This window comes from Numida meleagris, chromosome 4, assembly GCF_002078875.1.
Source record: "Numida meleagris isolate 19003 breed g44 Domestic line chromosome 4, NumMel1.0, whole genome shotgun sequence".
NCBI lineage: Eukaryota > Metazoa > Chordata > Aves > Galliformes > Numididae > Numida > Numida meleagris.
The window spans coordinates 8,273,324-8,299,013 of NC_034412.1; the positions used below are offsets into that span (position 1 = coordinate 8,273,324).

The 25,690-nt window shown below is 63.8% G+C and overlaps 4 protein-coding genes across 12 annotated transcripts; 2 read left to right on the forward strand and 2 right to left on the reverse strand.

Annotated features, from left to right (window-relative positions):
* On the forward strand, positions 7 to 6,659 carry CHRD (chordin). 3 transcript variants are annotated; one of them, XM_021394845.1, is made up of 23 exons: positions 7 to 126; positions 444 to 547; positions 1,035 to 1,161; positions 1,291 to 1,437; positions 1,509 to 1,626; positions 2,262 to 2,358; positions 2,440 to 2,581; positions 2,670 to 2,810; positions 3,131 to 3,213; positions 3,294 to 3,441; positions 3,527 to 3,633; positions 3,717 to 3,833; positions 3,917 to 4,073; positions 4,150 to 4,391; positions 4,480 to 4,593; positions 4,764 to 4,964; positions 5,045 to 5,138; positions 5,267 to 5,323; positions 5,396 to 5,499; positions 5,570 to 5,672; positions 5,754 to 5,908; positions 6,031 to 6,124; positions 6,221 to 6,659. In XM_021394845.1, the coding sequence occupies exons 1-23, from the start codon at positions 9 to 11 to the stop codon at positions 6,277 to 6,279; spliced, it is 2,829 nt and encodes a 942-aa protein (XP_021250520.1). In that variant the 5' UTR covers positions 7 to 8; the 3' UTR covers positions 6,280 to 6,659. The 3 variants fall into 3 exon arrangements, with proteins under 3 accessions (XP_021250520.1, XP_021250522.1, XP_021250521.1); XM_021394847.1 differs by having other exon boundaries at positions 2,670 to 2,801; XM_021394846.1 differs by having other exon boundaries at positions 1,038 to 1,161.
* Positions 7,359 to 18,378, forward strand: CLCN2 (chloride voltage-gated channel 2). Of its 5 annotated transcripts, none has more exons than XM_021394842.1 (24): positions 7,359 to 7,810; positions 11,552 to 11,708; positions 12,025 to 12,156; positions 12,236 to 12,364; positions 12,692 to 12,825; positions 12,907 to 12,984; positions 13,057 to 13,135; positions 13,682 to 13,807; positions 13,884 to 13,968; positions 14,050 to 14,151; positions 14,254 to 14,338; positions 14,417 to 14,572; positions 14,861 to 14,930; positions 15,044 to 15,154; positions 15,399 to 15,612; positions 15,682 to 15,815; positions 15,901 to 16,058; positions 16,131 to 16,236; positions 16,304 to 16,377; positions 16,931 to 16,981; positions 17,368 to 17,406; positions 17,483 to 17,587; positions 17,659 to 17,745; positions 17,818 to 18,378. In XM_021394842.1, the coding sequence occupies exons 1-24, from the start codon at positions 7,640 to 7,642 to the stop codon at positions 18,007 to 18,009; spliced, it is 2,775 nt and encodes a 924-aa protein (XP_021250517.1). In that variant the 5' UTR covers positions 7,359 to 7,639; the 3' UTR covers positions 18,010 to 18,378. The 5 variants fall into 5 exon arrangements, with proteins under 5 accessions (XP_021250517.1, XP_021250518.1, XP_021250515.1 ...); XM_021394840.1 differs by lacking the exon at positions 7,359 to 7,810 and adding an exon at positions 8,179 to 8,331; XM_021394843.1 differs by lacking the exon at positions 16,931 to 16,981 and having other exon boundaries at positions 7,361 to 7,810.
* Positions 18,439 to 20,568, reverse strand: LOC110397887 (heat shock protein beta-7-like). The gene is made up of 2 exons (XM_021394858.1): positions 19,481 to 20,568; positions 18,439 to 18,914 (listed from the first exon to the last, which is right to left on the reverse strand). Exons 1-2 carry the CDS (start codon positions 19,605 to 19,607, stop codon positions 18,439 to 18,441), a joined length of 603 nt encoding a protein of 200 aa, XP_021250533.1. The 5' UTR covers positions 19,608 to 20,568.
* Positions 20,706 to 24,593, reverse strand: FAM131A (family with sequence similarity 131 member A). 3 transcript variants are annotated; one of them, XM_021394850.1, is made up of 6 exons: positions 24,343 to 24,591; positions 22,858 to 22,988; positions 22,328 to 22,421; positions 22,071 to 22,253; positions 21,517 to 21,645; positions 20,706 to 21,393 (listed from the first exon to the last, which is right to left on the reverse strand). In XM_021394850.1, exons 1-6 carry the CDS (start codon positions 24,371 to 24,373, stop codon positions 20,957 to 20,959), a joined length of 1,005 nt encoding a protein of 334 aa, XP_021250525.1. In that variant the 5' UTR covers positions 24,374 to 24,591; the 3' UTR covers positions 20,706 to 20,956. The 3 variants fall into 3 exon arrangements, with proteins under 3 accessions (XP_021250525.1, XP_021250523.1, XP_021250524.1); XM_021394848.1 differs by having other exon boundaries at positions 20,706 to 21,645; positions 24,343 to 24,593; XM_021394849.1 differs by lacking the exon at positions 22,858 to 22,988 and having other exon boundaries at positions 20,706 to 21,645; positions 24,343 to 24,593.

A 25,690-nucleotide genomic window follows, 5' to 3' on the forward strand; every position in this document is an offset into this window, starting at 1 on the left:
CCGGCACCATGCGCACCGCCCTGCTGCTGCTCGCCCTGGTCGCCCTGCCCGCCCGCACCGCCCGCCCCAAGCTCGCCCTGCCCATCCGGCCCGACAGCGAGCCGCTGCCCCCCGGGGGGGCGGCAGGTAGGACCCCTTCCCTGCACCCCTTTCCCTTCGATCCCCCTTTCTGTGCACCCCCGCTGCATGCAACCCTTTTTCTTCCAACCCGTGCACCCTCTTTTCCTGCACCCCCTTTCTGAACCCCTTTTATGCCCCCCAACCCCATGCCCCCCCCGCCTGCCCGTGCCGCCGCTCGGTCCCAATAACCGGGTCCGTACCCGACGGGGCGGTGCCGGCCTCTGTCCGCCCCATCGGGGCTGCGGCAGGGGGGTGCCCGCGGCCCGGAGGTGACTTTTTTCTTGGGGGGGTGTTCCGATGATGGGATGGGGGTTCGTCTGCAGGTTGTGCCTTCGGGGGGCGTTTCTATGCGCTGGAGGAGACGTGGCACCCCGACCTGGGGGAGCCCTTCGGGGTGATGCGCTGTGTGATCTGCCATTGCGAGACGGTAAGTACGTACCCCCCCCCCCCCCCCGCCAAGAGAGGAGACCCCCCCATATGGGGCCCTGCTGGGGAGGGGAATCACCCCTTCATTCAGTACCCTGCTCTAAGGGAAAGGGTAGTGGGGATTCCTCCAGCCGCCCCGCACCTGGGTACCCCCCAGCAGCGGAGGGTTAAAGTCTCATGCTTCATTCTCCTCCCTCCCCTCCTCGGAGATGGCCCCCTCCCTCCAGCAGCCCCCCGAGGCCAGGGCTGGAGGGGCCGCGCACAGCTGGGCAGGGGGATGGGGGCCGGGATTTGGCTGCCATACAGACAGCTGGGGGCTGCGCAAGGTGTGCGGGGCCCAGGGGGGCTGCAGATGGGCTATGGGGATCGGGGCTGTGCCAGGGGAGCACTGGTACCCACTGCTGTGCCATCTGCTGGGGTTGGGCACTGGGGTTACCCATATCCGTGGCACAGTTCGGCACGATTTGGCACAGTTCTTTCCACCCCAGCAGAGGAATCGCCGGGGGAAACCAGCGGGGAAAGTGAACTGCAAGAACATGAAGCAGGATTGCCCCGTGCCCACCTGCCCCCGTGCCACGCTGCTGCCCGGGCACTGCTGCCACACCTGTCCCAAAGGTGACTGCGGTGCTGTCACCCACTGCTGGACTCAGCCTAGGACTGGGGACATGGGGCACTCCCACGAAGGGGCTCCTTGGTATTAGGATTTGTGCCACAACCATCTCCCCGCTGTGCCCCCCATGCCAGCCTTGCCAGGACCCCCAGAGAGGAGCTCCGAGCCGCCTTTCGACACCTTTGAGTACTTCCAGGACAAGGAGGATGAGCTGGACAAGCCGTACAACGACCGCTCCTACCTCAGCTCCGAGGGTTTGGCACGTGACGATGCCCGCACAGGTGAGCCCAGGCAGGGAGAGCAGTGCGGGGCATCCCCATGCTCCTATAGTAATCACTGTCATCCCCCATAGAATTTGTGGCCCTGCTGACGAGCGGCCCTGAGCCATGGCACCCCACGTCCAGTGCAGTGGCCAAGGCTCGCTTCACCCTGCTGCGCTCCTACCTGCTCTTCTCCATCAGCTATGAGCGGTGAGCACGGCCCGAAACCCGTAAACATGGGGATGAGATGCTGCTCGTGCCTCAGTTTCCTCTCTGCATGCCCCCAGAGTTATCACAGCATTGTGTCGGCGGGTGAAATTTGGGGAGGGAGGTGTGGGCACAGTGGGACCCAGGCACTGTGCCACCCTATGGCCCCGCTCATGGGCACCGGCGGGTGAAATTTGGGGAGGGAGGTGTGGGCACAGTGGGACCCAGGCACTGTGCCACCCTATGGCCCCGCTCATGGGCACCACCATGGGACCCTAAATCCATGCCCTCCCCGGGTGGCCGCTGTCAGTCTCTCTCTCCCTCTCTCCTTCCCGCTCGGGTTGCTTCTGCTCTTCCTTGCTTCCAGGCCCCTTTGCATAGTAAAGTGGTGACTAATTTCCAGCTCCAACCAGGGGGAGCCAAACAGAGCCGAAAATACTCCTAATTTACAGCCGGGCCGAGCGCTCAGCTCCCCGCCGTCCTTCCCAAATATGCACCCCCTCCCGCACGGTGCCAGCCTGGGGACCCCTGGGCACTTATGCCAGCTGGCACCCTGCTCCGTGCCCCCCTGGACACTGCATGGGGCCGGTGCCAGGCACATGGGGTGCGGGTCCCTGCTCAGCCCCCGGTGCCCACAGGCTGGGCCGGCCGAGCCGGGTGCGTTTCAGCGACCCCGAGGGCACCGTGCTGTTCGAGCACCCAGTGCAGAAGAGCGCAGCCCCTGAGGACAGCATGGTGAGAGGGGTGGGGAGGGCAGGGCGGGGGGCATGGTACCCCGATGTCGGCGCCCCATGCCCAGCCCTGCTATGCCTGCAGCTCTGCGGGATGTGGAGGACGGTGTCCAAAGCCAACATACAGCTGCTGCGTGCAGAGCAGCTCCGCGTGTCCCTCGTCACCCGTGCTCAGCCCTCCGGAGAGGTGCATGGGCACATCCTCAAGCACCGCGCACTCTTTGCAGGTAAGATCCCCCTCATGTACCTCCCATCCGGGTACCCTTCTGAGGGGGTTCCCTTTGGGGTGCCCCTCACACCCCTCTCCATGCACAGAGACATTTGGTGCCATCCTGACCTCATCGGACCCTGCGCACCTTGGGGCTGGGGGCATGGCCATGCTGACACTGAGCGACACCGAGAACAACCTGCACTTCATCCTCATGGCCCGTGGGCTGCTGGAGCCAGGTGCCGGGGGTGAGGGCAAGCATGGGCACCCGCAGGGCATGGCAGCACTGAGGGGGGCTCAGGGGGTGCATGGTGCATGGTGTGGATTTGGCTTGGGATGTGTGGGGTCAGGATGGGAGGGGGAGTCGGGTGTGCATGAATGGGGGATTGCATTTGGGGCACGGTGTGTAGGGGTGCAGTGGGCTGAGAGTGCATGAGGGGTGGGTGGGAGGTTGTGGCGGGGGGTTGTGCAAGGATGTGGGGTTGCAAAGGGGTGGATCTGGGGAGCAGTGGGCACAGCCCCATGTCCAGCCACTCCCCTGAAGCCCCAACCCCTCTGCCATGCCCAGAGTCCCCTTGGGTACCACTGCGGGTCCGCATCCTGCACCAGGGCCGGACACTGCGCGAGGTCCATGCCAACATCACTATGGAGGTACAGCCATTCCCATCCCCATTCCCCGGGTATTTCCCCACCTACCTCACCAGTGCCAATCTGTAGCACTGTGCCCCCAGGACCCCGACTTCGCGGAGGTGCTGAGCGACCTGTCTGCCCATGAGCTGCAGTGGTTGGCGCAGGGGCAGCTCCGCATCGTGGCTGACACCGAGGGCCGGCACCCGCGCCAGTTGGAGGGCACCATTACCACCCGCCGCAGCTGTGACAGTGAGCAGGGCACAGCAGGGTGCTGGGGTGGCATTGCCCCCACCCCATCCTCACCCTTTTCTCTGCTCTCTGTGCCCGGGTGCAGCCATCCAAAGCGTGCTGTGTGGCGCAGATGCATTGCAGCCCACCAAGACAGGGGCGGTGGGCTCAGCCAAGCTGGCGCTGCATGAGAACGGCACGCTGGAATACCAGGTAATGGGGACAGGCACGGCGCTGGGCACGGTGCTGCACCCCACAGGTCACCGTATTGCTGCCCATCCTTGCCCTGCCCGCAGGTGCGGGTGGTGGGCACGGCCAGCGAGGTGGTGGGTGTCACACTGGAGACCAAACCGCGGCGGAAGAACAAGAGGAACGTCCTTTTCGACATGACACCCAGCTATAGGGACGGGCTGGTGAGCACTGGTGGCACAGCACGGGGTTGGCACGGGCACAGTGGGCACAACCCCATGTGTGTGTTCTCCCCGCCCCATGCCAGGCTCAGGGAGTGTGGCACAGCCCCAGCGCCCGCGATGCACACATGCTGCTGCAGAACGAGCTCTTCCTCAACGTGGCCACCAAGGACTGGGCAGAGGGCGAGCTGCGGGGCCAGGTCATCTCCCTGCCCTACAGCGGGCTCCTGGCGCGCTACACAGGTACACAGGGGGGGTGATGGGGAGCAGCCGGGCAGCCCCCCACCCGTCACCTCCCACCGCCCCTCTCTGTGCACAGAGATGCCGGTGCCACTGGCGGGGCAGCTGGTGTCCCCCCCAGTGAACAGCGGGGCCGGGGGCCACGCGTGGCTGTCGCTGGACGAGCACTGCCACCTGCACTATGAGATCGCGGTGGCGGGGCTGGGCCGCCCAGCCGATGGCACAGTCAGTGCACAGCTGCACGGCGTGGCCGAGCTGGGTGAGATGGGTGCACGGCCACACCTGCACAAGCGGATGCTCAAGGGGTTCTATGGCACTGAGGTGAGGAGGGCGTACGGCAGGGACTCCCACGGTGTCACTGCAGGGTTCAGGACAGTGCTCACGTCCCCATGTCCCCCTCGTCCTGCAGGCTCAGGGAGTGGTAAAGGACCTGGATGCTGAGCTGCTGCAGCACCTGGCACAGGGCACCGCGTTCTTGCAAGTCAGCACCAAAGCGCACCCACGTGGGGAGATGCGGGGATGGGTAGGTGTCCCCGGCGTATCCCCAGGGGTTGGCACTGGGAAGGGGACAGCATGGGGATACGTGTGCCCATGGCCATGTACTCTGCCAGCTATGGTGCCACCAGCCACAGGTGCACCCAAGTGGCATGCCCAGTGTGGTGCTCATGGTGCCAACCCACTGCCGCCCTCCAGGTGCACATCCCCAACCGCTGCCAGGCAGGGGGGGGCCGCCTGTCCACTGGGGAGGCCGAGCTCTCTGAGGGCCCGAAGGGCAGGGACCTGGAGCAGCTGAAGAAGGACCCCAACTCCTGCTTCTTTGAGGGGCAGCACCGCGCGCATGGCACCCGCTGGGCACCTGACTATGACAAGAAGTGCTCCATCTGCAGCTGCCAGGTATGGGGATATAGGAGTGAGCTTGGGGTGGCCCCACTGATGGTGGATCCTTCAGTGAGCTACGTGCCTGCTGTTCCCAGAAGCGCACGGTGATCTGCGACCCCATCCTGTGCCAGCCCCTCAACTGTACCCGCCAAGTGCACCCCGAGGAGCTGTGTTGCCCCATCTGTGAAGGTGCGGGGGCACGAGGAGCTCCTGGGGGGGTGTGGGGCAGAAAGGGGAGGCTGTGGGCAGCGTCTCCATGGGTACAAGGTGGGGGTCCCACTCTGGCACTCTGAGCATGCCCTCCCTGATCCCTGCAGAGAAGAAGACAGAGCAGGAGGAGCTGAAGCTGGAACGGGCACGGGACAGCAGCGAGGGTGAGTCCCCTGGGTGCAGGCTGAGGGCACCGCAGCTGCCATGGACGCCGTGCCCACCTCCCTCCCTTTCAGGCTGCTACTTCGATGGGGACAAGACGTGGCGAGGCTCTGGCACCCGCTGGCACCCTGTTGTGCCTCCCTTCGGCCTCATCAAATGTGCCATCTGCACCTGCAAGGTGAGTGCTGGGGGTCTCAAAGCAAGGGAGTTCCGGTACCCCCCCTGAACCCTGTGCACGCTCCCCACAGGGCACCACGGGTGAAGTGCACTGCGAGAAGGTGCAGTGCCCGCGCCTCACCTGTGCCAACCCGGTGCGCGCCAGCCCCTCCGACTGCTGCAAGCAGTGCCCAGGTACGTGCAGCCTGTTCCTCCCTTTTCCCTGGTGCCACCCACACCCTGTGGGCACACAGCCTCCCTGTGCCTTCTCCACAGCCCCTGAGAAGAGCGTCCCCGAGCTGGCCGATGGCATGCAGGCGGATGGACCCCGTGCGTGCCGCTTTGGGCGCCGCTGGTACCTCAACAACGAGAGCTGGCACCCCTCGGTGCCGCCCTTTGGAGAGATGAAGTGCATCCTGTGCTGGTGTGTGGTGAGTGTGCTGGGCGTGCAGAGATGCCCTGTGCCACCTCGAGCACTTTGGGGACGGGTGGGCACCGAGCTGGGCTGGCGATGTGGGTACCCCCATGTCCCAGCCCTGCTTGTGCTCTGCAGTCGGGAGAGACGCATTGCCAGCGCCAGGAGTGCCCACCAGGTGCCTGTGCCAACCCCACCAGGAGGGACAACCCCTGCTGTGCCAAGTGCCGCGGTGAGCGGGTGCTGCTGGGCACGGGCACCCCTTTGGGGACCAGCACCCACCTGCACACCCTCCATGCCTTCATTTCACCCCATTTCCCCCCCGCAGCCCCAGATGCACCCCCAGAAAAGATACACGAAGCCACAGCAGAGGCATGGAGCCACTGAGCAGTGAGTGCAGCTCAAGAGCGCCGTGATGCTGGGTGGCCCTACGGAGCCCCATCGCCCCCTCCAGGGCTGGGCACAGGACACAGAGGAGCAGGGACGGGGAAGGCACCCCCTCTGGGCACTGCCACAGTGCCAGGCCACCCTGGTAGCCAGCAGCAGGGCTGGGGGAGTCCCACACCACCAGAGTTGGGCGACCCCACACCCTCCCCCTGTGAGCTCCCGGCTGGTGGGCGCAGCAGGCACCGTGCCCGCCTTGTAAATAGTGTAAAATCCCTCTCACCCCCGTCTCGCTGTGCCCGCCCCACCTCGGCTGGACTCAGTGTGTAATTTATAGGGACGGGGGTCCCGATGTATTTATTAAAGACAGAGATATTGCCCACTCCCCGCCTCTGTATCACACGTTCATGGGTACTGGTGCTGTTGGGTTTGGGGACACGCAGGCCATGTTGTTGGGGACATGGGGTCTTGGAGGCATGGGTTGTCTACATGGAATGGAGGGCTATAGGGTGGCACTGGAGGGGACCAGAGCAGGGCTGGGGTGGCCTTAAGCAGTGCCCATGGTTGAGGATGTGATGCCAGGGTGGGTACAGTGCTCTGAGCTCAGCACCCCCATTATGGCACAGAGATGCCAGGGCTGGGTCCTAGGCCAGGGAAATTAACATTGGGCTCTGTTGGGATGGCACTGGGTGCACTGGCACAACAATGCTAGGTGGTATTAGCCTGTACTGGGACTGCACCAGGGTGACAATGGGTTGTACTGGCACTGGTGTCTTGACACCAGGGCCTGGCACCCGGGCATTAGGAGGATGACACTGGCGCATTTAGGGTGGGCATGGAGCCCTTGGTGCCAGCTGAGTGTCCCAGCCCCTGCGCGTGTGCCCATGCAGTGCCACGGCCAGCAGGGTGGCAGCGCCAGTGGTGACCTTGCGGCCAGTGGCCCGCTGGCAGCAGAGCATGTGTCCTGGCATGGGGCTCCCTCCGGATGCGTGGGGCAGTGCCAGGAGCTGACGCGTGAGGAGGGGACTCGGTGCCCAGGGAAACAATAAGTGGGGGGTTCATGTATCGCCTGCCCGCCGCAAACTGGTTCACGGCCGGCGATGAACCCTCCCAGGCTGGTGCAGGGCAAACCCCAGCCCCGTCCCTGGCCATTGTCACCCACCCTTGGGGGTGCCAGCGTCAAAGCGGAGGGCGGCACCCGGGCAGCGCGAACCAGCCCGTTCCTGGTCCCACACCACCAGCCCGGCAGTGCCACAGATCCATCTTCGCCGAGCGTGCCATGCTGTGCCAGCGGGGAGAGAGCGAGCTCGGTCCTTCCCACTGCCCCACTTGCTCCTGAGACCTTCACGGTGGTGAGACGGAGATGCCAGCAGCCCCAGAGGGAGAGCAGCCGCTGTGCCATGCCACAGAGTTTCGCCCCAGGAGTACCGGTGCCAAGCTGTGCTCCTGCGACCCGGCAGAGAGAGCTGAGCCGCTGCTGCCCGGCAGTGAAGAGCATGGTCTGGGACCCCATCCTGGCGCTGGCAGTGCCACGGTAAGGGCATTCTTCAGGCATCTCCGATGGGCCCCCGTGGTGCCAGGGTGCCCGCAACATGTGCGCCTCCCTGGTTCCCCTGTTTCCTTGCTGGCGGTGCCAACACATTGGGCACTCCACTCCCTAACCCTGACCCTACAGCTGGGCGTGGGCACGGTGGTCTCTGCTCAAACCCCAAACCCTGCAACAAGGCTGCTGCCTGCCCCTACCAGCTGCCCGTGGACGGAAACACGTGTCCCCAGGGCAACCCCGGCCGGAGGGTTCTGAGCGACCCCCGCCCCGCGTCCGCTCGGTCCGTGCCCGGTGCCGGTGCCGGGCGCCGCCGTCGGAGCTGCGGAGGCGGAGCGCGGCCGGGCCCTCCCTCGGGCAGTGCCCCGGGTCCGCCCCGCACGGCCCCGGGCGGAGCTGCTGCCGCCGCGGGCACCGGCACCGGCACGGCCAGGAGCACCGGGAGCACCGGGAGCGCCATGGCCTCCGCCGAGAGCGCGGAGCAGCGGGCGCTGCAGTACGAGCAGACCCTGGTGAGTGCCGTCGGGACCGGGCACCGGGAGCACCGGGCACGGCGGGGGGCACCGGCGACTGCAGCACGTCGAGGGGAGAGGGGCGGTTCTGGGGTGATCCTCCCTCCAGGATCTCTGCGAAGGGGCAGCGCCCGTGACACCTGCCCGTGCCACAGCGTCCTCCGAGCTTTGGGGGCTGTCTCCATCTGGGGGCCGCTGGGGGACGCTCGGTGCCGCCCCGCAGCCCCACAGCAATAGGGAAACCCATCAGAGCCCCCAGCCCCATGGTGGGACCCTCAGGTGCACCTTCCCCCAGCAGCACGCCCTCAGCACAGGGGGGTGTGACCCCCCACGGCTGCCCTGCACCACCCAGGCACCCTTTACCCCCCATACTACGCCCGGCCCCGGCTCTCTGTCCCCAAGATAGCATATCTCCCCCACCTGCAACCTTAGCCCCATGTTTACGACTGTCACCTTCAAGGTGTCCTCCCTCCCCGCTGTGCCCACAGCCCCTCCATTGCCCACAGCCCTCTGACATCGCGGGCAAAGGTACTTCTCTGCGGTCTCTGCTTGGGCCGGTGCCCGGCACAGATCAGTAAACGGGTACTTTGCCCTGGCAAAGGCCTTCAGGAAGGGCAGGGAAGGGGCTGAGCACTGCTGGGCACCCGCAGCTGTAGGGTTTGCAAAGCCTTGAGCAGGGCATGCCCAACCAGCACATGGCACCGTTGCTCTGCGTGCCAGGTGCCCTCTGCATCCTCTTCCCAAGTGCCCTTACTGCAGGAGAGCAGAGGCACGAGGCTGGCATCGGGGCAGCCCTGCGGTGCCAGCAGACTTTGCCCTCCCCACCTGTGGGCAGGGAGGTACCCACACCTCGGGGTGACCATCCCTGTGGCCCCGGGGCTCCTGAAGCCGCCCACGCGGGCGAGGCTGGGTACGGGCACCCATCCCATAGCCTCGTGCTTGGCTTTCAGAAGCCACCCCTGTGCCAAGCAGGAGGGCGGGTGCCCTCCCCGGTGCCACCGGCTCCTGCCAGGCTCAGGCTACAGCCACAGCCTGCATGGGGCAGGTGCCCGTGGGAACCATCTGGTGCTTAGGGTGCCCGGGGTCCCTGCCACCCCCTGTGCCCCCCGTGTGCCAGGGGACCAAAGGGCCTCCAAGGGGGGAGGATTAAGCTTGACAAACTGCCCTTGTTCACCGTGGAGCCGATTAGATCCTGGCTAAGTCGGGCAGCGTGACACAGACCCCCCCCCAGCCTTTCTGTCTGCCCAAGAGTGGGGGTCCCTGCTCCCCATGTCCCCAACCTTTAAAACTCCCCAGGAGCACATTTTGGGGAGAGGTCGACTGGCACCATGCGCCAGGGCTGTGGGCATTGCTGCCAGCCTGCTCAGCGCCTCATCCACCGTGGGACAGGGTGGCACGGGGACACGGCAGTGCCGATGCCAGCAGCTGCCCGGCACACTGCACCACCCGGGCACAGCAGGTACCACCGCCTGGTGCAGCCCGGGGAGCACGGCATAGGAGCCCAGTCCCAAAATACAGACCTCATCCCGTGCCCATGTCCCTGCGTGCCCCCCCCAGCCCCCCCGCCCCGTGCCCGCTCCCTGCCTGCCCGGCACTGTGATTGTTCAGCTGCTTCGCGGCGGAGGCCGGAGTCCCGGGGCTGTTTGTGTTTCAAAAGGCCTTTGTGGAAAAATAACCCGAGCGGGAGGAGGAGGAGGAGGAGGAGGAGGAAGGCAGAATGCACTGCTGGCCCTCACCGGCAGCCGGGCTCTGCTGTGGGGCACCCCGTGCCTGGTCTGTGGGGTTGTGTCATGGGGTGGCACAGCCCCTTTCCTCGTTTTAAGCAGGGTTGGTGCATTTAGGGGCTAACAGGGGTAGAGCCCCCCCACCAGGCTGGACTTCTTCCAGCTACAGGGGCATCCTGCTGGGGACACATGGGGCAGCATGCCAGCCCCCCAGCATGGGGCACGGGAGGTTCTCAGCCTGGGGGTGCCCCCATCCTCAACCGGGGGCCTATAGGGCTGGGGGGAGGCAGGCACTTGGCAGAACAACAGAGCTCCTGGGGTGCGGGGCCGTTTGTTCTTCCAGAGGAAACAAGCTTCACCCGAAGGGAGCCTTTGAACGCCAGGCACCGTGCAGGGCTGGGGTCCTCCTCTGGCATGCGATGCTGAATGCGGCCCCCGAGGAGGCTGAGCTGCAGCCCCCAGCACATTTCCATAGGGCCGTGCCCAAGTTTTGGGATTAGTGATGGACATGACGGTGCCCTCCCTCTCCCCTTCCAGTGCCGAACCCAACCCAGGTATCAGACAGCAGAGAATCCACCCGGCGCCACACTGGCTGCATTCTGCTCTTGGCCAGAGGGATCTGGGCAATGCCCCACGAGAAATGCACCTTTATGCCATCCCCACTTGAACTGGCACGTGCCAAGCGTGGTGCCCACTCGTGCCACGGCCCCTCCGCCGGGCACTGTGCCGGGATAGGGGCTGTGGGGCAGCCACGTGCAGCACAGCGGGCGGGCATGCATTGGCATGGGGCTCACGTTGCCCCGACGTGGGAGCCTGGCAAGGGCCCCCATGGCCCTGAAGCCTCCCTTTGTGCCCAGCCAACCTCTGGTGCTTGGCATTCAGGTCATGGCGGGGGGAGTGAGGCGGAAACCAAGCAACCAAGCCCTTGGCAGTGCCCACAGTGTGGGACCGGTGCCCCCAGCTCGGCAGGGAGGACGGGCACAATGAGCACAGGGGGCAGTGCCATGGACCAGGACACGTGCCACGTGCCACCTGAGTGGACACAGTGTCCCTATGTGCCTTGCACCCCAAATCTCTGTGCCCCCTTTTTTTGTGGGGCTGAGGATGTGCCCTGACCTATGCTTCTCTCCTGGTCCCAGCTTGGGATAGATGTGCCCGCCATGGGGGGATCCCAACCCATGCAACAGTGCCAACAGTGGCACAACCTCAATACTGGCCCTCAGAGAAGCTCCCTGCCAGCCTGGCTATGTTCCTGGCACCGGGTGCCCTCACCCACCCACCGCAGCCCAACCCATGGCTGGAGCACCTGGGTAGGGCTGGGGACTGGTACCAGTGGGGCCAGGCATTGTGCTGGGTGCGTGGGCGAAACAATTGCTATTGATCCCCACCCCGGCGCCAGCACTGTGTCCACTGCTCCCGTGCCTCAGTTTCCCCACCTGCAGCCCAGAGCCCTGTGCCACTCCCCCTGATGCCCTTTCCCACTCCTCCTTCCCCAGATGTATGGCCGCTACACGCAGGACCTGGGCACCTTCGCCAAGGATGAGGCAGCCCGGCTGCGGCTGAAACAGGAGCATGAGGACAGTGGCACCCCAAGGCCACGCCGCCCCTCTGAGCTCCTGGAGTACAGCCAGGGACGCTGTGCCCCCTGCTGCGGTAAGAGGGGATGGGGACATACGGGGGGAACACCGACCTCCTGGCACTGTGGCCAGGCAGCTTCATGTTCTTCTGGGCACCGCTGCCCGCCCAGCCGCCGCCGCTGTGGGTAGGGTTTCTCCTGCTGTCATGGGACACTGGCGCCGAGGACAATGCCACCTGCGGGGACACAATGGCCCAAAATAACCGGACGGCAGCAGTAGGGACGGGGCCCCCTGGCAGCTCTGCTTGGGGCCGTGCCAAGGGGCAGTGCTCGGGCGTGTTGTGCGGTGCTGCTCTGCCCATCCCCGGCCCTAAGGCCGCCCTGTGTCCACAGGCTGCGCCGTGCGGTGCCAGAGGTTCTTCATCGCCAGAGTGGGCGAGGACTGGGTCTTCCTCATCCTCCTGGGGCTTGTCATGGCGTTGGTGAGCTGGGCCATGGACTTTGCCATCGCCACCTGCCTCCAAGGTGAGTGGGCACCGATGGGTGATGGGTACCCCGGGGCAATGGCATGTCCCCTGCTGCCCACAACTCGCTGTGCCCATAGCCCAGAAGTGGATGTATGGGGGCCTGGACACCAATGTGATGCTGCAATATCTGGCTTGGGTCACCTACCCCACTGTGCTCATCACCTTCTCAGCTGGCTTCACCCAGATCCTCGCCCCACAGGCTGTGGGTAAGGTGCATGTGCCCTAATGGGATCTCCCCTCCCTGAGGCTGTGGGTTGTGAACAATCTGCATGGCCTAAGCTACGGGGTTGGGGTCTTCCAAGGTCCATGGCATGGTCTTTATGAGGTCTCTTGGGGGTGTGGGATTGCGGTCCCTGCGGGGCTATGGGTTGAGGTGTCCCAGCGTGGCCTGGGGATGTTGCCAGGTGTCCCACCTGCACTGTGGGAAAGGCTTCTCAAGGGTCCCTATGGCAGTGTATCAGGGAGCCCCCAAGGAATACAGAACGGGGGGCTCCCCCCATGGCTGTGTGTCAGGGCTATCTCCGTTCTGCCAGGCTCAGGGATCCCTGAGATGAAGACAATCCTGCGGGGTGTCGTCCTGAAGGAGTACCTCACCCTGAAGACCTTTGTGGCCAAGGTGATCGGTCTGACGTGTGCCCTGGGTAGCGGCATGCCCCTGGGCAAGGAGGTGAGGGTGCTCCCCATGGCTGGAGCAGGCAGTGGGCTGGGTGGGGGGCACCGACCTCAGCCCCCACCACTGTCCCCACAGGGTCCCTTTGTCCACATTGCCAGCATGTGTGCAGCCCTGCTCAGCCGCTTCCTCACCTTCTTTGGGGGCATCTATGAGGTGAGTGGGCATGGGTAGCACCTGGGGAACTCCAGAAGTGCTGGGACTGATACATCCTGTGCTCACCTGCAGAACGAGGCAAGGAACACCGAAATGCTTGCAGCTGCTTGCGCTGTTGGTGTTGGCTGCTGCTTCGCTGCCCCCATTGGAGGTATGGATTCCCCAGCCCACACCCCTTGCTATCAGAGATGCCAGCAGGATCCCAGCCAGAGTACCAGGCAGGGGACAGGGACCCACCTGGGTGGGTATGGCAGAGGCAGTGCTGCTAGTCGGGGTGCCCACAGGGCAGAGGATAAAGGGAGAAGCAGGCACCATCCTTCTAGAGGTGTAACATCTCATCTCGTCCTCTCCCCCACCGCACTGCGCTGCGTTCCAGGGAGCTCCCCGCTCTGGCCCTGCTGAGCCCTGCCCGTAGGTTTGTGCAGTCTGACTCTTTCCTTGTCCGGTGTGTGCTGAGCTGCCCCTTCCATCCATCTGTCCATCCATGTGTGTGTGCCCCAGCGCCATCCGCCACCCCTTGCCCTGTGGCTTCCCACATCCCCGCACTGCCCTCTCGCTCGTGCAGACAGCTGTGTGCTTTGCTGAGGAAGCCCTGAACTGCAGCGTGGCCATGGGGCTCTGGGTGGGCAGCATGCCAGGCACCGGGGTCTGCCTGCCTTTCTCCTCCCTCCCCTCTCGTCCTTCCTCCTGCTGCCAGGCGTGCTGTTCAGCATTGAGGTCACCTCCACCTTCTTTGCTGTCCGCAACTATTGGCGTGGTTTCTTCGCTGCCACCTTCAGCGCCTTCATCTTCCGTGTGCTGGCTGTCTGGATCAAAGATGAAGGTACTCCCGTGGGGTGGGAGGTTGGGGACACCAGGGTCCCCCTACCCAGCCCTGCTCACATCTGCTGTGCCCCCAGAGACCATCACGGCGCTCTTCAAAACCCGCTTCCGCCTTGACTTCCCCTTTGACCTGCAGGAGCTGCCTGCCTTCGCCGTCATCGGGTGAGTGTGGCCTCCCCATCCCACATCCCCATCCCACATCCTTGCAGTGGACACGAGCGCTCAGCCTCGACCTCTGCCCAGGATCGCCAGCGGTTTTGGCGGTGCGCTCTTTGTCTACCTCAACCGCAAGATCGTGCAGTGCATGCGCCGACAGAAGACCATCAATCGCTTCTTGATGAAGAAGTAGGTGCCCAGTGGTCCCTACCATCATGGGAGAAACTGTCCCCTCTGGGATGACAGGGCTGGGATTGCACCGGTGTCACCACCTCCGTGCCACCCTGCCAGGCGCCTGCTGTTCCCTGCCCTGGTGACACTTCTCATCTCCACGTTGACCTTCCCACCCGGCTTTGGGCAGTTCATGGCTGGACAGGTAGCCATGGTGTGGCCATGGGGCAGTGCATTGGTCCTTTGGGCCACCAGCACCCAGCTCAGCCCCATGCGTCCCCAGCTCACCCAGAAGGACACGCTGGTGACATTGTTCGACAACCGGACGTGGGCCAAACGGGAGCCCAGTGATGAGTTTGAGTACATGGGCATCCTGGAGGCCTGGCGCCATCCCCGCTCCAATGTCTTCATCACCCTCGTTGTCTTCATCCTCATGAAGGTGGGTACATCCTCCTGAGTGCCACCGGGGAGGTGCTGGATGGGAGCCACCAAGGTGCTCCCGGGAAGCAGTGGATGGCTGCTCCCATGGCCACCAAAGTAGTGGCTGGGTGCCACCAATATGCCGTCAAGGAGATCTTGGCAGAGATCTACTGGGGTGCCACCAGGGAGTGCTGGCGAGGTGCCCCTGGCATGGTGCCGTGCCCGCTTCCTGCTCTAGGGCTGGTGCTGGATGAGAGCCAGCCCAAGGGGGGGGGGCAACTAACGTGTGCCCATATCCCCCATGCAGTTCTGGATGTCAGCCCTGGCCACCACCATCCCAGTGCCCTGCGGAGCTTTCATGCCGGTCTTTGTCATTGGTGAGGGACAGGATCCCCTGCTGTCTCCTGGTGGAGGGACATGGCGCAGGTGTAGGAATAGGTCTGGGACCTGGGAGAGGCCCATAGCCTCCACAGTCCCTCTCTGCGGGCAGGGGCAGCCTTTGGGCGGCTGGTAGGGGAGAGCATGGCAGCCTGGTTCCCTGATGGCATCCACACCGACAGCAACACCTACCGCATCGTGCCAGGGGGCTACGCCGTGGTGGGTAAGCACTGCACCCTTCCCATTCCCATCCCATCCCATTCCATCCCATTCATTTCCATCCCTATTTGACCCTTCCCATTCCCATCCATTCCATTTCCATCCCTACTTGATCCTTCCCATCCCACTCCAAGAGAGCTGCTGGGGTCCCCAGGTGATCCCCATCAATGGGGTTGTCCTAAGGATGTCCCAGGGTTGCAGGACACAGCCCCATGAGACAGCTGCCCGTGTCTCCTGGGGCTGCGCAGGCGCAGCCGCGCTGTCGGGTGCTGTCACCCACACGGTGTCCACTGCCGTCATCGTCTTTGAGCTGACGGGGCAGATCTCGCACATCCTGCCCGTCATGATTGCTGTCATCCTGGCCAATGCGGTGGCCCAGAGCCTCCAGCCCTCCCTCTACGACAGCATCATCCGCATCAAGAAGCTGCCCTACCTCCCCGAGCTGGGCTGGGGGCACCACGAGTGAGTGTCCCCCACATCCCTAACCACATGCACCGAGTGGCAACACGCTGAGGACATTTCCCCGGGCAGGAAATACAATGTGCGGGTGGAGGACATCATGGTGCGGGACGTCCCCTACGTCTCCCTCAACTGCAAGTACCGGGACCTGCAGCACGTGCTGCAGAGCACCAAGATGAAGAGCTTGGCGCTGGTGGACTCAGCAGGTAAGAGGCACACTGGGGCTTCTATATCATATCCCCAGTGTCCCTGCAGTGCTGTCCCCTCCACTGTGTCCCCTCTTGGTCACAGAGTCCATGATCCTGCTGGGTTCCATCGAGCGGGCGCAGGTTGGGGCTCTGCTGGGCCAGCAGCTCCATCCTCAGCGCCGGCTCCAGGCTCTGCGGCAGAAGGCGTGGGCGAGCGCCGAGGATGGACGCCGCTTTTCTGAAGCCAGCGTCTGCTTCCAGGTGAAGGGCCACCTTGGGGTCCCCTCATCCAGGTGTCTTTGCCTCCCTGACCCTATCCCTTCCCTTCCACAGATTAGCACTGAAGCTTCTTCCTTCACTCCCACGCGCGGCGGACCCCGCAAACCCCTAAAGCCGGCATTGAAGCGGGTGCCCAGCGTCCCCGCTGACAGCCCCCCAGGTGAGTCAGCACCCCACAGCCCCCGTGAGTGCCCCCCACCTCACGCTGACCCCTCTGCTTCCTGCAGCCAGTGCCACCGACAGCTCTGGCATTGCCCTCAAGAGCCTCTTCTGTGCCAACAGTGCTGCAGAGCCTGCTGAGGTAAGAACTCGTCCCTGCCTGTCCCTCACTGCTCCATCCCTTCCTATCCCTACTTGACCCTTCCCATCCTGCCCACCATCCCTCTCCCTGCCCGACCCTCCCTATCCCTTTCCATCCATAGTTGACCATTTCCATCCCCCCATCCCTACTTGACCCTTTCCGTCTCAATCTCATCCTCAGTTGACAGTGCCTGTCTCTATTTGCCCCTGCCCATCCCATCCCATCTCATCCCTACTTGACACTTCCCATCCCATCCCATCCCATCCCATACCCATCCCATCCCTACTTGATCCTTCCCATCCCATCCCATACCCATCCCATTCCTACTTGACCCTTCCCTTCCCTTCCCATCCCATCCCATCCCATCCCATACCCATCCCATCCCTAATTGACCCTTCCCATCCCATCCCATACTCATCCCATCCCTGCTTGACTCACCCCATTCCATCCCATCCCTATTTGCCCCTTCCCGCCCCATCCCATCTCTACTTGGCCCTGCCCAGCCCCCCTCCATGCCATGCCCCCTAACACCATCTCTTCCGCGCGGTGCCAGGCGCAGGGCCAGGCCCCTCGCAAGGCCAAGCACGTCCGCATTTCCGTCACGGTAAGCTGAAGCCAATGGCAGCCTGGGCAAAGCTGCTCTCAGCCAATTGGAGGCCAGCCTGAATCCTCTCAACCAATCATGGGCCTGGCACAATTCCACTTGGCCAACCACATTTGGCCTTTGTCTGTGTAGGCAATCTCAGATGTGTCCCGATTTCTGCTTGGCCAATCAGGGTGCGGGAAATTTCAATCCCAAATCTGCTTGGCCAATCATAGCATGGATCCTCTCAGCCAATCGCAGCAATGGAATTTCCCCCACTTTCCTCCACCAATCACGACCCAGGCTGCATTCTCTCCACCAATCACAAGCTGGGCGTGCCCAATCACATCCTCCCACACAACCCCATTGTGCACGCTTGGCATGGTGTCAACCTGCCTCTCTCACAGGAGGACCTGGACCTGGGGGACAGGATGACGCCAGCGGAGGTGAGCCCAGGCTGGGGGGCTGCCCGTGGGGCCATGTCATGGGGCTGAGCCCCATAGCATGCTCCCTGTGCCCCAGATCCTGGACTGGGAGGAGCAGCAGCTGGAGCAGAATGTGGACTTCAGCAGCGCCCAGATAGACCCCGCACCCTTCCAGCTGGTGGAGCGCACCTCGCTGCACAAGGTGGGCCCCTGTTAATTCCCCCACCCCAATTCCCCACTTCATACCCCACTGAGCCCCCTGTTTTCCTACAGACCCACACCATCTTCTCGCTGCTGGGCCTGGACCATGCATACGTCACCAGCATCGGGCGCCTGGTGGGCGTGGTGTCCCTCAAGGAGGTGAGGATGGGGGACAGAGCATGGGGATAGGAACGCCCCATTTGCCCACTGATGACACTGGGGTGCCCACAGCTGCGTAAAGCCATCGAGGGCTCACTGACCACCAAGGGGGTGAAGGTGCTGCCACCACTCGCCAGCTTCCGCCGCAGCAGCACCAGCGCAGGTGAGCTGGACACCACTGACCTGCGCCAGCTCTGGGACCGCCACCAGCACCACTCCATGCCCCGCGAGGCTGGCCCTGATGACGGGGACACCAACAAGTGACGGTGACACTGGACCCCTACCCTGTATCAGGGGTGCAGCAGGGGCACCCTATGGGGGACACGGGCATCCTCCTTTCAGTGCCATGGGGTGGCCAGGTGCCCCCTCAACCTGCCCATGCCCCAGGGCTCCCCCTGTCGCTACCTCTGCCCCCTCCCAGCCCCATGGCCCCCCAGCACAGCCACAGCCCCCATGGGCACCCCAGTGTCCCCACGCATGGGGCAGAAGGACACTGGGTTGAGGGACAAGGGGATTAGAGTGGTCATCCATTTTCAGTGCCAGGAATGGGGACCCTGCAACCTCTCCACTGTGCATCCCCCTATGTAAATACAGAGATTTTTATATTAATTTAATAAAAGAACTTTATAAACAGCCACCTTGCCAGAGCACGGAGGTGGGCAGGGGACACCGAGCCCCATGGCATGGTCACCATCACTGTCCCCGTGCCGTCCCCGCGCCCAATGTTGCCTCACTGCGGTACAGAGGCTGTGGCATCTCACCAGGATGGGCACCGGCACGGCGCCGGGCTGTGATGACCAACATGCCAGCATCGGTCAGGGCACAGCTCACCGACAGTGGGTCCGTGTCCTCAGGCAGCCGGCACTGGTGGCTGAAGGTGTCGCACACCGTGCCATCCTCTGCCACCTGCATGGCACATTGACATAAAATGGTCACGCGTGGTGAGTAGGCAGCAGGCTGCTTCCCAGTTAGCTCAGTGCAAGTGATGGTATTTGGGGAGGGAGGGGGAATCCTCACCTTCTCAGCCCAGATGGCGACGTGGCCATTGGAGGTGGTCACCACAACGTCAGGGGGATCGAACTGGCTGACGTTGGCCACCACCTGGTAGGTGTCACCTTGCACCTGCACCCATGTGCCCAGGGTGTAGGGGCACATGGCACCCGGGGACCCTGCGGGGATTGGGAATAGGGGTGTGGGGCACAGCATGCAGAGGGTGGGGGACTGGGGGTGCAGAAGGGACTGGGAGGGAACTGGGGTTTGGAATCATTGTGGGGACATCAGGGAGAAGGGGGGTATGGGGAGGGAGGATGGAGTGGCCTGAGAACAGGGGGTCACATAGGGGATGGCCAGGAAAGTCTGGGGAAAGAAGGCTCGGGGGGGGGGGGGGGGGGGAGGCATGGATTGGAGTTGTTGGGAGGGCTCTGGAAGGAGGAATGGGAGCATTTGGGTCACCTTGAGGATCTGGGTACATAGGGTTTGGGGGGACATGAGAGAACCCAGGAAGAATAAGGTTGGGGGAGAAAGAGACATGGGGGTATGTGGGGGCACTGGGAGGCTCCATAAGGTTTAGGGATGGGAGAACAGGGGACACCGTGAGCCTGGGGACCCTGGGGAGCCCTTGAGGGGACTCCACAGAGTGGGGGATGCAGGACAGTCCACGGGGCACTCAGGTTGGCAGTGCCTGGGCACAGGGCAGGAGGGTGCATTTTGGGGTCCCCCACCCCACACCTCATACCTGGGTACCCGAAGGTGTCGTAGTGGTACCGCTCCCCCTCGAAGCGGGGCTCGCCGGCACCCAGCCCCTGGCTGTAGGTGCTGATGTGCTCAGCATGGTACGTAGCGGCCGAGCTGAGCGATGCCATGTCACCGCACCACTGCCACCACCCAGCCTGTCCCCAGTACCCCACGCAAGGCAGGGGGATGGCCAGGCGCCTGCTGCTGCATGCCCATAATTAGCCCGGTAGCCCGGCCAGGAATGCAAGATAACAGCCGAGGCCTCTCTATCACCCTATGGGGGGGACACGTGGGGGACACTGCTGTCACCGCCATCCTGCCACCCCACCAGGGCCCCTCTCCTGCAAGGAGACGCAGCCGTGCAGCGCTCACACCACTGATTTTATTGGAGGGCGGGTGGGATGGAGGCAGGGGCAGGGGCACCCCAGCACGGGGCAGATCTCGGCACCCCATGGGGATGTACCCATGTGCACATACCCCCCTCAGAGGTGCATGCACATGCACACCCCTTTCTCCCCCTCCCACTGTGAGTTTTGGGGCCAGGATCCCTGGGTCTTGCTCTGGGTGGCCGATGTCCCCATACACAGCGGTGGCACAGGGGTCAGGTGGCAGGGAGCCCCTCACCACAGCATCAGGCCCCCCTGGCAGCTTGGTCATGCAGAGGTGGGGGCCCCATGATGGGAACAGGGTGGCACAGGGTGGAGGTGGGGGTGTGTGGCAGCGTGGGAGCAAAGGGCACAGGGGGGGTGCAGGGATGGGGGGGCTAGGGGTGGCATGCAGTGGGCAGACAGCCCCACAAGAACACGTGCCATGCAGGAAGGGAGGGTAAGCGTCAATGAAAATTGGCATTCCTTCCCCCGAAGAGCGTGCCTGGACAGCTGGGGATCCTGTACTGGGGTGTCACCCCTCCAGATACAATGAGGGGGGGGCAACCACCTCCGTGTAGGCACTTGGTTCCCTGCTAGGGGTGAGCAACTTGGGGTCAGGTACATCAGGGACAGGGACCTGTCACACACCCCCGGTTGGCCCACAGCAGACCTGGGGGGATCCCACCATGGGGCTGGTCAGGGGTTCTCCTACCGGGGGGGGTGTCCTGCCCTCCCCCCTCCCACCCACAGACTCCCCATGTCAGCCCCCACATGCGTACAAAAGCATAGAAACCTCCATCACCACAGCACATCAGCACCCCCCGGCCCCCTCCTGAAGCCCATGCCCCAAGGCAGCAGTTCACAGTATAAAATTCATCGGGGAGCAAGGAGAAAAGCCTCTGTGCCCCAGTTCCCAACCCCAGCCCTGGTCCAGAGTGGGGGCACCGTGGATTTAGCCCAGAGAGGTTCAGCTGTGCCTACGGGGTGGGGGACTCAGCGCCCAAAAAGGGGTGGTGAGGGGATGCATGCGGACAGCCAGCCCCACAGCTTCGGGTCCCATCAGTCCTGGGGGGCACGGTGCTGGGGAGAGGCAAGGTCCCTGCGGGGCATCACGGCTCTTCAGCCTCATCCTCCTCCTCCTCCTCCTCCTCCTCCTCCAGTGACACCACCCCAGAGGAGGCGACGTCGGAGATTTTGCGGCGGAGCGCGAAGTCCTTGCTCAGCACCACCTCGTCCTCGGCAGGCGAGAGGCAGGCTTCAGCGTAGGGCATGGGGGACAGCGAGTCCTGGCAGCGGGGCCATACCAGACCCCGCAAGGCACTTTGGCTGCTCGGAGGGGGCAGCTCACCCCCCAGGGAGCCCAGCAGTTTGGCAGTGAGTTCGGAGGGGGATACCATCTCCAGGCTGCAGAGGCTGGAGCAGAGGGTTTCGGGGGACAGCGTGCGTGACGAGTCACTCTCAGGCTCGCAGGAGCCGTGCCGCGCTCCCAGCTGGCACAGGTGGCCCCGCAGCAGGTCCCGCAGCAGTGCCGTGCCGGGATGATGCTCTGTGGGAACAGCGGTCAGCCCCTCAGCTGGGAGTCCCAATGAATGCCAGCCCCACGGTGGCACCACAGGGGTTCCTGGCAGCAGGACACTGTCCCCAATCCACATGTCCCCAGAGTGCTCACCGGCTGGCTGGGAGCTCTCCGAGGATGGTATGAAGTCCTCATCGTAGGACTCGTCATTGGAGTCATCCCCATCCACCGAGGACCAGGCGCGCAGCTTGGCCTCGGCAATGGCAAACTGCTCCGCCACACCTGGCACGGGACAGTGTGGTCACAGCGGGAGGTGGCACCAAATCCCCACGCAGCCAGCAGCAAGCGTGGGGGGGATGCCAGCAAAACAGGGACAACGTGCTTGGATTGGGCACCTCATCCCATGGGTTGAATGGATGGATGGGGACGTGGGGATGGATGGGTGGATGGGAACATGGGGGTGCGTGGATGGGGACAGGTGGGTGGAGACATGGGGATAGATAGACAGGTGAAAGACCGGATGAGTAGGGACATGAAAAAGGATGGATGGACGGGTAGGTGGATGGGGGCATGAGAATGGATGGATGGATGAGTGGATGGATAGAAGAAGGATGAGTAGGGGCATGGGGATGAATGGATGAGTGGGGACATGGGGATGGATGGATAGATGGATGAGTGGGGACATGGAGACTCCACGCAGTGCCCACCTGCAGCAAAGCGTGCCTCCTGCTCACCCTCACTCAGGTGGCAGTAGGAGTTGAAGGCGCTCTCCAGCGCAGCGGGCGGCTCCACGGGCTTGCACCAGCCCTTCCACTCGATGAGGTGCGCGACGCGGCCCTGCGCCATGGCTGTCGGCTTCGTCACGTGCTCCTTCACCACCTGCGAGATGCCTGGGGGAACACCACATCAGCACCGTGGGGACCCCACCACTCTTCCTGGTGTCCCCATTTCCCTGGGCAGTTACCGTGCAGCGAGGAGCGGGCCAGGGCGGCGATCTCCTGGATGGTCAGCGCACGCCGCGACTTGGGCAGCATCTCGACAGTGTCTTCAACATTGACCTGTAGGGAGGGCGCTGGTGTCACACTGTGCACGCACTCAGAAGCATGCCCGCTCCCATCGCTGTGGTGATACACACGTGCACTTGCACTGATACACATGCACACAACTGTTGTGCACATATGCTTGCATATACGCACATATGCTCTGATCTCTGCAGTTGGTGCAACTGAGCACGGCTCATGCCTGCACACACACGTGCAAGGCTGTTGGTGCACCCGCTGTGCTGGGGCATCCCTTCCCAATCCCCGTGCCCACGGCCATGGGGAAGCGATGCGGGATTTGGAGGCGCGCAACAACTCGTATTGCCATGGTAACGTGGCGCCGTGGACTGATTTCTCCCAGGATACAGCCCAGCTCAGGACTGACGTCAGAGCCGGCTGTGAGCTGGTTGTGGGGCCGGGCAGGGCGGGCAGCAGGGCCCCGGCGCGGCAATACCTCGAGGAAGTCCTGGCTGTCGAAGGAGGCCTGGCGCAACAGGCGGGGCAATGGGGCTGGATGGGCGGCTCGCAGCGGAGACAGCGCTTTCACCTCCTTCCACTCCACGCACAGGGTCGTGTCCACGGCCACTGCGGGGAGAGCTCAGTGCCTCCATCTGCCCGGCTGAGGCCGGGTGCAACTCATTGCATGGAGCACCAGCGCTGCGGCACTGGGTGACTCACGGCCGGGCAGCTCTTCCGCCTGTGTCAGCGGCACCAGGGAGTGGGAACACGGCCCACCTTGGCCCAGGTTGTGGGAGCTCAGGATGCACGTGCCCAGGAATGTGGATGGGGTGGGAACAGTGAGGGTGGTGGCACCCAGCTGGACGTCCCTGGGATGGGGCTAAGGGAGGTTGGATGGTGATGGGGTTGAGGTAGAGTTTAGGGCTTGGGGAACCTGGGACAGGATGCTCTGGGGGGGCTGTGCTTCTGCACCAGCTCTACGGTCCTAAACAGAGGGGTACCCACCCCCTCCAGCACTGACAGCCCCAGTGCCGGGGTTGGGGTGTGGGGGTTCTCAGAGTACCACAGCCCCTAACCAGGTAGTGGACCCCCAGTGGTTGGGACAGAGCCTCATTCCCTTGCTCTGAGGTGTGCCAGGCTGATGCTAGGTGGCCGTGGGGTGAGACAGGGGGGACAAAGCATGCTCCTCGACCCCATTCTGGCTCCAGGGGAAGCTGCTGATGGCATCACCCCCCCTATCAGCCATGGGCAGGGGCACCCCTAGGTGACCCCCCAGCATAGGCACCCCCAGGACATCCCCCACCATGCATGCACAAGAGCCAGCCTAGGATCACCGTACAGCCCCCCAGCCACCCACTGCCTCCGCCTCTTTCAGCCCCTATAGCCCCCCAGACCCCACGTAAACCCCACCAACTCTCACAGCCTCCCACACCCTTGCAGGCCCCTAAGCAACACCCTAATCCCACAGTTCTTTCCCAACTCCTAAGCTCCCACACAGCCCATGGCTCCCCCACAGCCCCCCACCTACACATCACTCCTTATCTCCCCTTGTTCCCTGAGCCCCCTGACTCCCCTCAAGCAACATCCTTAAGTCTTCTATGCTCCCAACCCCCTATAGATTCCCAAGTCCCCCAGTACCCCCAGATTCTCCATATCCCACCAATGGCCCCCATTCCCCTATAAATTCCCAGGTTCCCCAGCAACCCTGAGATCCCCGTATCCCCCCATTCTGTGTACCTATAACTCTCTGCATCCCCTCCCCAGACCCTACAGCCCCCATAACTCTCCACACCCTGCAACCACCCCACACACCACCCTCACTGCATCAGCCCCACCCCCAAGGCTTCCAGGATCCCCGAAAGCAGCCTCCCCATAACCCACGCAACCCCCCCACATCTCCAACACCCCATACACACCCCTATAACCCCCTTGGCCCCAACACGCCTCCCCCCCCACTCCCATCCCGGTGACGCTCACCCACCGATGGTGGTTTTGGAGCCGATGCAGCCCATGCTCCCGGGGGGGGCCCCGGTGCGGGCACTACCGCCGGCTCCGTGCCGTCCGCATCGCCCCCCGACCGCATGGGCGGCCCCAGGCGGTGCCCGCACCCCCCCGGGACGGTGACACCGGGCCCGGAGCCCCGAGCGATGCTGTGCGCCGGGTCGGTACCGGGCACGTCCAGAGACGTCACTGCTGGGGGAGGAAGAGGAGGGAGAGAGGGGAGGCGGGGAGACGGGGAGGAAGAGGAGGAGAGGAAGGAGGAGGAGGAAGGGAGGGAGAGGAAGGTTGAGAAGAAGGAGAGGAGCGGGGGGATGAAGGCAGATAGAGGATGGAGGAAGGGGGGGAGGAGGAAGAGGATGAGGGGGAGGAAGGAAGACAAGAAGAAGAGGAGGAGGAGGAGGATAGGAGGAAGGCCGGGCACCGCGGAGAGCGCCGTGCCAGCACCGCGGACAGCGCCCGCCCCAGAGAGCAGCCCGGGTATCCCCCCCCAAGAAAGGCACAGAACAGGGGACCCTCTGGTATCACCACCCCCCAGAGCCAAGCTGGAGGCCGCACTGTGTGCCCCAAACCTCGAGCAGCCCCGCCGCAGGCAGAGGGCTGCTCACCCTGGAACCTACTGACAGCACTGCCCGGTGCCACCCCAGCCCAGGGACCTCAGCCTCCCAGGCAGGGGGTGTTCTATGGCCATGGCTCCCAGGAGCCCTGCTCAGCCGCTCCCTGCCAAATGCTTCCCAGCATTAAGTGCTGCCAGGGCTGCAGCTCAGCCAGATCAGCCTCTAATCTGGGGAACAGTCTCTGGTTAATTATTCTGGGCCCTCTAGGCAATGGCCAGGGTGACTCAGCAAGCAGCAGCCCAACAGCCAACACCAGCCCCAGATAGGGCCAACCCCACGCCAAGGGCCAGCCCTTCACCTCGACCCCAGTATGCCCCACAGGGACCTACATCCCAGAGCCATCATCCAACCTTGCTTCCACATCTGCTGCAAGACTGCAAAGGGTGCAGAGAGAAAATCCCCCAAGATGGAAATTGTAGGAGTAGCCCAGTACCCCCCTTCCTCTCCTGCCATGGAACTGCCCCACACAGCCCCCCCCAGCTCCTGCCTCCTCCATGCCCACAGCCAAAGGGATACAAGGGGACAATTTCCCCATTCCCAAGCACCAACATTTTGGCACCAGGGCCTGTTCCACCTTGTGCCAGGTGAACAGCAGGGTCTGGGGACACAGAGGAACATCCAACCCTGGAGAGCTGAGCGCCCCATGCCCCCCTCCCAGCCCCAGGAGGGAGGTACCTACCGTCTGCCTTGGGGTGCCCCTCCCTGGGGCAGCCC